This window comes from Haplochromis burtoni, unplaced genomic scaffold, assembly GCF_018398535.1.
Source record: "Haplochromis burtoni strain Fernald_Lab_line unplaced genomic scaffold, NCSU_Asbu1 Contig_200, whole genome shotgun sequence".
NCBI lineage: Eukaryota > Metazoa > Chordata > Actinopteri > Cichliformes > Cichlidae > Haplochromis > Haplochromis burtoni.
This window is the reverse complement of record NW_024582561.1, coordinates 834,150-846,708: the sequence shown is the minus strand read 5'-3', so window position 1 is coordinate 846,708 and position 12,559 is coordinate 834,150. Positions and strand designations below refer to the sequence as shown.

The 12,559-nt window shown below is 41.2% G+C and overlaps 1 protein-coding gene across 1 annotated transcript in view; it reads right to left on the bottom strand.

Moving 5' to 3' along the window:
* The window catches only part of ext1b (exostosin glycosyltransferase 1b), a 127,888-nt gene that overhangs the window by 17,160 nt on the left and 98,169 nt on the right, over positions 1 to 12,559 (bottom strand). Inside the window, exons 5-7 of the mRNA XM_042226201.1 lie at positions 12,175 to 12,307; positions 7,888 to 8,006; positions 1,558 to 1,653 (exon numbers count right to left, since the gene is read on the bottom strand). Of these exons, the coding sequence (XP_042082135.1) occupies positions 1,558 to 1,653; positions 7,888 to 8,006; positions 12,175 to 12,307 (348 nt within the window). The remainder of the gene's footprint in view (positions 1 to 1,557; positions 1,654 to 7,887; positions 8,007 to 12,174; positions 12,308 to 12,559) is intronic.

The following is a 12,559-nucleotide window of genomic DNA, read 5'->3' as shown; positions in this document are numbered from 1 at the left end:
GTACAAATTGACGCTTTCGAGAGTAGGTTTGCTGATAGTAACGCCATGTGATTCAGCTAACAGCACAAGGATTTCATCATTTGTGAAGCCACATTGAAAATACTCAGCAATCTGTGCGTTCATGAATGACTGTAATACTGATAGCTTAGCTGTAGCATTTGTACCTGAGGGCTTCAGCTTCTGGGTAACAAGGAAATGACGTCATTCACGCAGATTACTGATTGGCAGCGCTAACTCGAATTTTCGAGTTAATAAGTCGAAATTTTGAGAAAATAACTCAAAATTTTGAGTTATGGATCTTTTTTTGTGTGGCAGAAACGGGCTTCCATACATTTCTGATGAGGCTTCAGTGAACTGTAACTGGATTGAATGAAGGGCCAGTTGCATCTCTTGGGTCCTGCGTCAGGTCTTTTATAGTTTCTTCTTCTTTTGTTCTCCATTTGTGCACTTTCCTCAAATCTTTTCAGGACACCCTGCATGCAGTGCAGAGATATGCCAAGTTTTTGGCTAATATCTCTTTGGGAATCACCTCAGTGGTGCAAAAATGGAACGATTTATGACTGTCAAAACGGCGCGTGTTATTTTTCAATGGTATAACTAAAGAAACTGGACAAATAACGTGTTATTGTGACAGGTTACAAGTAACAAAGTGGCTAAAGATACAATTTAAGACAGGCTCTTTGCTAGGTTGTCTGTTATGTGTGGACACAACGCTGGTTTATCCATTGTGCTAAGTGCCGTGTTTATGCTTGACCGGTTAATGTTAATGCTTACCAAACAAAGAAAATGGTCAGGTACAGAGACTGGACTGAAAAAGCAGCAAATGTTCAAAGAAAGACTAGAGCACTATTGCTCAAGAGCACTTTCAAAAATTACAATCACTAAAAACCAGAGATTAAGAACCCAAACTCATCAGGGAAATGTTTACTGAGATCATATAATCACATATAAAATGAGTGGTTGAGCATGTCCTCTTACATTTGTATCCAATCTGATTTAAAGCTGCAACCAGAGGTGTTGCCCCCTGTTGGCTGCTAAAAAGAATACAGATTTACAGACTCAGGCTCCATCTTTTATAAATAGCCTATATTTACAGTCCTAAAAAGTTTTAAATGGATGAACGATGAAGAAAAGTAAATGCTCTAAGTGCATTTATGTTGCAGATTATGGCTCAATTGTTACTCTGCAATGATTTTGTCACTTTCTTTAGCTAATTGGATATTTGGTTCCGATCAAAGTAGAGCTGCCTGTGCACTTAGCCATTATTACCACCTTATCATTCCAATACACAATATGCATTAGCCTTTCAGGCCTTCTGTTTTCAGTGTATATTATTCTCATTACTGAGCTTTAATTAAAACCACACAAACTGTCCTCTAATGGAATCATTGCGACACAAATCGAAACTCATTAACTCCCCGAAACTCTCAGACTGAATAAAATGTCTGAAGATTCAGTAGCTTTACAGAGAATATATGTGTAAGACGAGCTAGGTAATTAGAAATGATCGGGATCACGGCTTTGAGGTAACCGAGAGGCCGAGCGCGCGCGGCTCACCTTATTCTCTCCCTCTATCACGATGACGGGCACTGAGGTGGCGGGCCAGCGGTGCTTTGCGGGGAGAGGCTTGTCACAGTTCCACAGGACGATGATCTGAAAGAGAGAACAAACAAAGGAAGTTTTATTTGTGCGCTGAATCTAATTCAGCTCCTCAAACCCAAACAAAATGAACTGGCCTAAGCAGGCGACATTTATGTGCTCCGCAGCCAGAAAATGTCACCTTATTACAAGCTGATTAAACGTTTAAGAGACAAAAGGGCAGCTGAAGTGATAAAATATTTCCAATTATGTCCCCAGCGTGCTTTTTACATTTCGGTCTGTAGCCGATCTCGTTGCATTATCAGGTTGTCCTTCTTAATGCTACATCCCTGTGATGCTCCACCTCCCTTTAGATGATGTTTTCAGATTAAAAAGTCATGTTCCCAGCCACAGTCACATCATGTTTTATGTGACCTGCAGGTCAGCCGATTCGCTGCACGACGACGGCGGGCCTCATTAATATTTGATGAAAAATACACACACACCCAAATATGACACGATCCTAGCTGACCTTACACACACATTTACACACACAGTTACATCCCTATATCTCGAACCATTCTTCTCATGCATCTTAAATTTGATGTGGAATAATGTGGCGACACAAGCTCGCTAAACTCCTCTAGCTGGACGTGGCGTGCCTGTCAAACTTTGGATGGCGCCGTGGAACTGCGGTAAGCCAAACATGGTTATGTTACTCTGGATTTAAAGACTTTGGAAGGTTTTCTCTGCATTTCAAAACAGCAAATGAGTAAAGAACAACCTGCTCATCTCTGCTCTAAGCTACAACTGTTGCATAAACTAGATGCAACATATGCTGCCTAAGGCTTCAATCATACTAACCCCAGGCAACTTCCAGTCACTGAGGACTGATCGGATCATGTGTGGTTACTGGGTGGTGCAGCACAAATCTCCTTGTCATTGCTTTGGTTGCTTGCAGTTGCATTAAAAAATTGCATCTTTTTTGCAAACACTTGCCAACTAACCACAGCGTGGCAGTGAAACTTGTGCCAAAGTGTTTAAAAGGCGCAGCTTTTACTTTGAAGGTGGTTTGCGTCACCCTTTATCCAGTTTAACTACGGCTTAGTGAGTAGTTGGTGAGGTGTTTGCAGACAAGTCAGTGTCTTCCAACAAAAGCAAGTAAAGTGGTTGTGCAGTTAAAGGTTAAGTAGCACAACTTCTGTAACCTCCAAGGAGAAAATGGAGACCTTTATTGTTGGTGTTGGTGCCTTTTGAGGATTAAAAAAAATTATTTGGCAAATAGTACAGCCTGCTGTGAGTGCCACGAATGAGTGCAATTCCAGCATTATTATTATTATTTATATATAAAAGCTAATTAGCAGAAACCTGTGTCTGTGCAGTGCACAGTATACTCTGTAGACGTGGTTTGCATTTGCTGCAACTTGGTTCTTCACCGCTCTCATCACAAAATGTGTCCTCGTGCCTCCAAAAAATGCTATCATTTAAGCTAAAAGGTTTACACTGAAATCAGCAGTTGATTTAACAGGAAGCAATTTCCTTAATAGTATGCTGTCTTTCAGTGTTTGCACTGAACCTTAGTATTTTGATTGGTTTTTTCGAGATATTTTGTTTTGGTCTAGGGGTGGTTGTGGTTGTAGCTCAGGAATTGGAGCAGGTCATCTACAAATTGGAAGGTTGGTGGTCCGACCCCCAGCTGGTGCAGTCTGTATGCCGGAATATCGTTGGGCGAGATATCGAACTCTGCGTTGGCGCGTTCATCTGAGTGTAAATGTTAGATAGAAAGCACTTAGGTGTAAATAAAAGTGCCTATATGCGTGTGAATGCGTGAATGAGAGGAAAAGGGCTATACATACATATAAAAATCAGTCCATTTAGCATCTATCAAACTTCCTGTGAACCTGGGGCAGATGCTTGTTTCTCTTTCCTGTACTCTGAACTCTTGAGACTTTTATTTGCACGCACCATCAAGCGTCAGAGACATTGACTTTTTGTCTGTGACTTGCAAGTTAAATCCTTTGTTTTTTAGATTTTCCCTTTAAGATGATGAAACCATAGCCTGCAGTGTGTAGTTAATACCCAGCTGGTAAAGAAGAAACTGATAGGGCCCCATCATCAACATCCAGTTGCTGTGTGCCAGCTAACATCTGCCCTGCTGGAATGTCCTTGAACGAGTGAGCAAATTAATCCATCCCAGTTCCAGTGTGCAGAGCTGCGGCTGACACCGCGCTCAGGCGTCCCTGATGGAGGCAACCCATAAGAATTTCCCTGCAGGGATCAATAAAGTTTCACATTATCCTGACATTAACTGTGTCACACGCAGCGGTTCCCCTCGGGGTCTCTGCACCCTGACTGGACCTGCCAAATTATGCGCTGGTAGCTATTCAGATATCTGAGCTAAGGTGTTTCCATGTGTCTACGGCAGCTGTGTGAAGAGAAAGAAGATGATGTTCAGCTGTTTGATGAATTGCAAAATCATCTCAACATTATCAGCGAACAAAAACACTCGTGATGCCAAATCTGGACGGAGAAAATGCCCGTCATTGTTAGACAACAACAACAACAGGTATGCAGTCTGCATGCATGTGCATGCACCCGCACACACACAGAGCTGAGCTGTTACAGCCTTCTATTCCTGTTTGATTAGAAAGACAGATGGTGTCTCTGTCAGCTCACCAGCTCCCAAGGGGTGCTGGTGGAGGCTCTGTATGTGTGCGCCTATATGACTGCAGGAGAAATGGTGAAGGAGCTGTTGTGTGTCTGCAGCGCGAGAGGAAGAAACGTTTCCCACAAGAATGTGCGTGAACACATTCACACATGAGCACACACACACACACAGCGGGAGGCTGTCAGAATGTGCTTCAAAAGCTTTCTTGTGTCCAATTTAGCCTCCTCCACCCTCTCTGTTCTTTCATTCTGTCCCCTCCATTCATTTATTTATATCCCTTTGCTCATCCCCTCATAGCCCAGCAGCCCTGCTCTTCCTCTCCTCTCCTTCTCTCCTCACGCTGAGAGTGGAAGAAAACACTCCGGCTGCGTACCTGGCTCTCCACTCTGCATGCACAGCCAGAGGAACGCAAACACAAAAGCACCTCCATAAAAATAATAGGAGGGGAGCATCTACTCATTCAGCCAGCTGCTATGAGAGGATGCGTCTGTGAAAGCTTGTCGACGATAGGACGTGCAGCTGGGTTACACCACACCGAGGAAGGCCTGAATATTAAACACCCATTCTTCTCACTAAAACAATGAAATGTTCAGGAGAGGCAGCATTGACTGCTGGGCTCAGATTTATAATATTCATAACACACATAAATATTTTTTATAATCCAGGTCAATTTTTTTTACTTTTGCTTTTTCAACAGTTTTAAGTGACTTCACCAATTTTACATTTCAGTGCCGTTAAAAATAATACCGCCTCCTCTGAGTTACACAGTCTGGAAATGTAAATCTTAACTTTGCTTATTTGTTGAAGCCACACTGCTGACATAAGGCAGCAGGGGCAACATTTAAATATCATTAACCACAGTCTCCAACTTTCAAGCTTTTCTAGTGGCACTTCTCTTCTGTCAGTGCAGTTGTTATTATAAAAATTATTAATGTTGACTTAGAAAGAGAAGGAGGTTTTTTAAGTTATTGGGTCTGAAGTCATACCAGTGATGCCTCTGGATTAAAACAAGGCTCATCTAGCATTTTCACTAAATATATATTTTATAGTATTATAAAACATTGTTTTTTGTAAGGTTTATTCTTTTTTCCTTCAGCTATTTATGTTGAAAGTATATTTCTTGATAAAACTATGTTTGTGTTTAGAGCTGTTCAATATAACGACATATATCGGATGACGATATAAAAACGTCGTTTCATTTCCTGGCGTCGTTTCATTTTTGCGACACCAGGAAACAAAGCTATCGTTTGTTTCGTGGTGTCGCAAAATAAACTGTTTACGGCAATATTTTTTCACCGTTTTGATGGTCACTGTAGTGGCTATATTAATTTCTTAAAGTTCTCTCTTTCTCTTATATTTAATATAACCACACTACAGATGGACAAGCGCCTGTTTTTATGCGTTGTCGTTAGCAACAACGACGGTATCACGGGTCCGCTTGTTTATGTTCCACATAAACCTTTCACAATAAAGCTCAAGATCCTGTTGAGACTTTTCAAAATAAACTGAATCACGTGAAAGAGCAGATTATTTACGGATGAGAAGTAAAAAAGAGCCGCCAGGTGCTAGAAAATAAACCTTAGACTCAAACGTTAGAACAGGCTTTTCCCCGCAGCACGCCGTGTAATAAATACTCAAAGAAAACGGCGGCCTTTACAACTTTTGTCTAAAAATGTGTAGTTTCATGCATCGGTTAAAACACTCGACTCCAGCTACATGACGCGCAGCTGGAAACACTTCCCGCAAGTCGAGCTGCCCGAGATTCACAGAATTTACAGAAAATGTTACATTTTTGTGATTTATATCGTTAGAATTCTTATATCGGGATATGAGATTTTGGTCATATCGCACAGCCCTATTTGTGTTTTCAGAGCCTTTCTGCATGTTCTCCAGCTAACTTAGCCACAGGTGTAAATGTGTGAGTGAATGGTTGTCAGCTCAGCTGCAAATATTGGGTCAATATGGCCAATATTGATACTTCTCACCTATAAAGGCAGCTTATGTAGGGGAGAGCAGTGTCCAGTTTTCAAATTGGATACTTTGCACTACATCACTGAGATTTTAACTTTTCATGATAATTAGTTAACACAACAAAAGACACCTTTGAGTTTTTCACGTATTCTGTGTTTTTTGGCCACCTTGAATGTAAACGTGCCCATCTCTAAAGCACTTGGGCTCAGCTCCTGTAATTTAACTGTGGTACAGGCTATAAATAAATACACATGACAATCAACGTTTTTCACAGTGTATGTTCGAGGTGTATTTTTCATTTACAAAAATATTAAAGGAAAATATTTGTACAATTTTGTGGGCTAAATGGAATTTAGAGCAGAGAAACAAAAGAAAAGAAATTAGACTTATTTTGAAAGTCTTTCAAAACTTTGTTCCAAAAAGTTTCATCTTTTGAAACTGGTGCGACATCTTCCTCTGTTTTAATGATGCATGGGTACAAAAGCTCAGAGTTTCAAACTCAGAGCTTCTGTACCCATGTATCATTAAAACAGCTGTAAAAACCGACACGGCTGTAAACACTCACGTCTTCAACCTGGCTGCGGCGGCACAACGAGTGAGGTTTCAAAAATCAAGAGATGCACTACCGGCCAGCTTGTGCTGATGGATCTGACACATCTTTTGTTTTACGGTGCCGTTTGCCAGGGTGAGAACAGCAAGCTTAATGGCCTCCCTAACCCTGCAGCAGACTGGCAACCTGTCCAGGGTATATCACACCTCTCACCCTATGACAGCTGGGATAGACTCCAGTCTCACCATGACCCTGAATTGGATAAATATAAGAAGATGGATGGACAAGCTAAGAAATCCTGATTTTAATAAACTGTTATTTATTTTAGACAAGCTGTTGTGTCCATCAGTGGGGCAGTGAGCACAGTAACAGATACAGGCAAAAATGGCCATAAGGCATCAGTGAATAAGGTCAGATGTAGAATCAACATGTTTAGATGAAAGAGAGTGATTCACGATGAGCGATATTTCCAGGAGAAAATAACCGTGATCCAGGCTACATCATGCCTTAACTACAGCATGTATGCAAGTGGGCTTTATAATTACAAACAACAAGTGCCTTAAAGATGGCAAGCAAACAAAAAGATGCAATTAACATGCCCTGCAATCCTGTACCAACACATGTACTACTATCCAAAATGCATTCCTCCTACACAAAATACAAACTCACTTGGTCATACATTCTGCTGGTCGCAGAAACAAACAAAACACACACACACACACACACATATATACACCCACACACTCAGGCAAACACAAAAACCAGCCATCAGGGAGCAAATTCCATTTCATTTCCCGCTTTAGTAAGGAGCAAGCAGGGGAATCGATACATGCCATCTCCAGCTGTGCTGAAGGGGGTTTGGCTGCCATGGAGACAGATGTAGCACCGCTACAAACTGCTGCTCTAATTCAATCCACCGGAGTTAACACACAAGCACACGGTGATGGAGGATGAGCTCTGCTGCTGCCCTGGTTGGAAAATACGATCGCAAAATAGCCGTACGAGCGAGCCGCATAACACGGCACAATTTAGCAGATGCGCGGTGGAGGTGAGTGGAGGATTCTTGAGATAATGAGTGAACAATCACACAATCACACACACAAACACACAAATGGTGTACCTGTGCACAGTACTGGGACTTGGCCACGGCCGCCAGGAGCTTGAGTATGGGCTGGGATTGGGACACCAGAGGGGAGACGGCATGGATGACAGCTGTGAACTTCGGGTACGGTCTAATACCTGAAACGCAACAGACAGAAAACACTCAATGTATTTCTGAACAAAAACAGCAAAAAGAGCAGACTGTCAACCCATCAATGCAATTTCAGGCTTTTGAAAAGAGCAAAGCCGAGTGAGAACCAGAGCTCTGCATTTCCAAACACCTCATATCTATATTCAGTGAAAGCTGTTCCTTAAAACCAGTATGTCAGCATTTCAGTGGCACAGATTACATAATTGTCAGCGATGGAAGTTTTTCAAACCCCTCTTAAAATATTCAACATTGTTAATGTGTTTTGAAAATGCCAGATCTTTTGATCACTGAATATTTCATTTTAAAAACTCCTCAGCTGTACCAGCAACCCAATAAACACACGACTGCTAACTGCTGATGTGACTTTAAATTCAGTCTGACTTGATAGAGTAATTGAGGCTGAAAATGAGGAGGAAATAAGATATTGAGCAAGACGGATCATAGAGGACGTCCAAGTTTTTCTAATTTAAATCTAATCTAATCCAAGGCAGCAAAGCATGGCAGGGAGGAGACAGCATTAGATGAGTCTCCTTTCCGCCACTGAGCAACTTTTATGAAGAGGAATATAGTTCAAACTTGGTAAACTATCCTTTAGATTTGTAATAAAAAGTAGAGAGACTGCCGACTTTTTTAACACCTAGGGATGTAAAACTGTAACAAGCTCATAAACAGACTTTCATGAAACATTGAAGAAAACAAGGAGCAGGATTATTATCACGCAGCATATTCTGTATTTTGAATGTGCATGCTGTTTTCTGCCTCTTAGCACATGATGCTCAGTGGCTTTTATCTCATCCGGCATCAGCACATTACACATTTCTTTGGCTAAAACTTTAAAGCAGTACGCCAGGCAGATTAAAGACTGATTCAGCAATTTGAGGCCGTTTCCTACTTACAATGACCCTCCTCGTCTAAGAAATACTGCATGGACTGTATACTAGATAGAGTCGAGACTTTAAACTAATTACCAATTATGGATTGTTTTAATACAACAGCATGAGGCCTGTAATTCATAATTTGTTTGGCTTTTATTTGCAAAAAAACAAATATACATATACTTGAATGTTATAGAAAAAGAAATGCAAGACGACTGCTCCTGCAAACTCTTGTTTGTGTTTTTCTCCTACATAAATCGCATGTGGGACTCAGAGACCAGTTGGAGACCACCTGGCAACCATCAGTATTCTCTGGTCAGCTGCGAGTGGTTGCTGATGGTTGTTGTGGCAGTCGCTGTGAAACCAAGTGCTACTCCCAAGTCAAGCAGGCCTAAAGATTGGTCTGTGAACCCCAACTATGGACACTTGGCAAAAAAAAATGTGTATTCCCTGACTGGTTGGCAAGTGGTTGCTGGCTGTTGCTAGGTGAAAACCTCATCGCAATAGCTTTGGTCACTATAAGTTGCCGTGGTAGCTCGTTGTTTGTAAAACCTCACCAACTTCTCGTGTTTGTGAAACTGAACAAACCGTAAATGGAGATCGCTCCCCTCCAAATTAAAAGTTGCTACTGAAATGTGTTTGCTGCAGCTGTAATATGCAATGTTCTCAGTTTCCAGTGTGTGCCGCACATTGATTAGTTAGCAAATGTTTGAAGTCGTCTTTCATGCAGGCAATGGGGGCAACCTGCAAGCGACCAAAGAAATCAGGAAGTTATTGATTCAGTTTGCTCTCGGCAGACACACACCAGCTGGTCAGAGATGACACATTTTCACTAGTGACTGGAGGTTGCCAGGCAGTCACCACCCGGTCTCTTGCCTGTATGACTGAGACCATAAGTTTCACTCCAAACTGTGGTCATCTTTGTCCCACTTTAAGTGTTGAGAACCACTAAAATAAAACATTTGAAGACATAAAAAGCAAAACTGGCCAAAATTTCACAACAAAACAGCAAAAGCCCAAATAAAATAAAAAAAACAACAACTAATGTTTTGTTGCATAATTTTATCATTACTCCAACAATCATCTTGTGACACTTTAAGGTTTATCCTGTTACCCAGAGTAGAAAGTCAAGCCCCATCAGTCCCACTTTGGTTTGGCTTCTGAGTCTTGGCCCTGACCTCAACCCCATCCAAAACATGAGGGTTGACAGCCAGACCAACATCTGTGGCTGACATTAATAATACTGATGAGAGGAAATCCTTGCAGCCACTTTCCAAAGCTTTCCCAGAAGAGAGAAACCCATTTTAATTTTACTGCTGATATTTTTATGAATGAGATGCTCAAACATTATTGATGTGTTTCGGTGCGTCTCAATACAGAAGTTTTACCGGACCCAAAGTGAGAGACAAAGCAGCGAGCTGGAGAGATAAAAACTATTGACTGTGACTATTTTTTTCTCGACTGAGGTTTCGCGCAATCGCGTCAATTCTAACAAAGTATCTGAGGTAATGTTTTATATTCACTTTGTTATTTTTACTGTTACAGTTACACTTCTTGCATTCTGGGTGAACTCTGCTGCCCCTCCCTCCCCTGTTTGAGTACACTTGTATACAAATCAACATTAGACTGACGCACAGTGTCATCCGTGTCAAGGAACATCCTGTTAGGATTTTGGAGTTTCGGTTGGCTGAAAATCCCTCTCTCCTAGGCAAATACATACGCAAACGGACACAACGGCGATACTATGAAGAACTCAGCCTTAATAATTATAATAGGTGAGCTAATGAAAAATAAATAAATATATTAAATATGCTTTTCTTTCTGCTGTGTCAATTCAGTAAAGCAGTAACATGGTTAGTAAAAAGTACATGTAAATCGTTTTGGTGCTGTGGGCAGGACTCCTGCTGGAAAAAGAAATCTCCATAAAGCCTGTCAGCAGATGGAGGCTGGAAGTGCTCTAAACTATCCCAGTAGATGGCTGCATTGACTTTGGACCTGATAAAACACAGAGGACCAGGTAAGATCATCTGACATTGTCTCTCTGTCTTAACACAAATTAATCGATACTCAACACCAGCATCAGCATCCACCCAGCCCTTGTGGAGAGCTCCCAAATTCTTAAATGAACTTTTCCCCATGATTGTTGTTACATGTACTCAGAGATCAACAGTATTTAGTTTCTTTAACAGTAGTTAAACCCAAAATTAAACATTCTAATAATATTAGATACTGGATTTCTTTAAAGAAAGTCATTGGAATAAACACGAAAAACACCCACTTTACATGTGCTGAATATGAACACAGAGCATATGAAAGTTTACTTTTTTTAATTAAATTTTTTTTAGTTAAATTATGAAAAAGGAAACTTTTTATGATATTTTAATTTTTAGAGATGGATGAGTATTTTTGCTCAGGGTATTATTATTACTATTCTTAAAGATGCATGTTATGATCATCCTAAAAAACCAAACTTATTTCTGCTTCTTATTAAAAAGACTATTCTGCTAAAGCAATCAAAACAAACTCTTCTCCTGCTGTGTGAGTCTGAGTGTTAATATACTGCATGAAAAAGAGTCTGTGTGTGTCTTGTTATTGGCTCTTGGACAACAAGAAGAAATATCTCTTAGAAGCAAACTCACATTCTTTGATTTCACTCATTTACCCGTCAGCGACAAGCCACCTTGTCTCCTTAAAACCCATCCGTGTTTAATTGCTTCCTCTTTGACAAACAAATAAACTTGCCAGTGTTGTAATCCATGCCTGTCACCGCGCCCATCCATTTTAATATCTGCTCCACCTCGGGCACTACATCGACACATTTTTGCATTCGTACTGTTGCTTTCTGGGCGTCTATGACTTTGTGCACGTGGGGACGTTTGCAGCGGATGATGATGGAGTGGAGAAGCGAGGGATGGAGCAGCTCCTGGGTCGGGGATTGCGGTGGGGGGGAAAATCAACACTGCTGAACCGTAGCGGGCAGCGGCAGAAGCTGTAGCAATGCTGACTCAAAAACCAATGATGGACGCGGCGATGTGTCAGCAGCGCTAATACAAACATCCGTCAAAGGCCTGTTCGTCCACTCCACTTGCTGCTATTCACAGCCGTTCGAGGAGGGCAGTAGACCAAGGCTGTTTTTCTAGTGTTTGCGCAAAGTCCACAACCACAGCTGCACACAAATCTACTGTCTTTATTCAAAAAGTCTGTGACAATTTAATGGCTATGCAGGGTGGGAGAAGCGTAACAGCACTTTACAGTGAGAGTGTGTGTGAAGGCTACTGACCCAGTGTGTCGTAGTAGAAGGGGAAGTCTCCCAGGTATCCAGAGTACTGCGGCAGAGCGAACAGGCCCCCAGGGTGACTGTTCCACATCAGGCTACTCCTGGAGGCGTGCTCTAGTACACGGTCCTGAATGATCTGCACACAGGAACAAAACCACACACAGGTTAGATTACAATGTAAAAAAAACAAAATAAAGCCTAAATAAAGCCTGTATAAATTAAGACAAGTCTCATATGAGAGATATGAGATGGATCTTTATTTCCACAATTAATTTTATTTTGTGCTGCTGAGGGAACTTTGTAGAGCCCTGCCAATATTAGGCTTTTAAGGCCGATATCAATACCAGTACAAATATTTGGTGAATTAACAATCTAATATATATATATA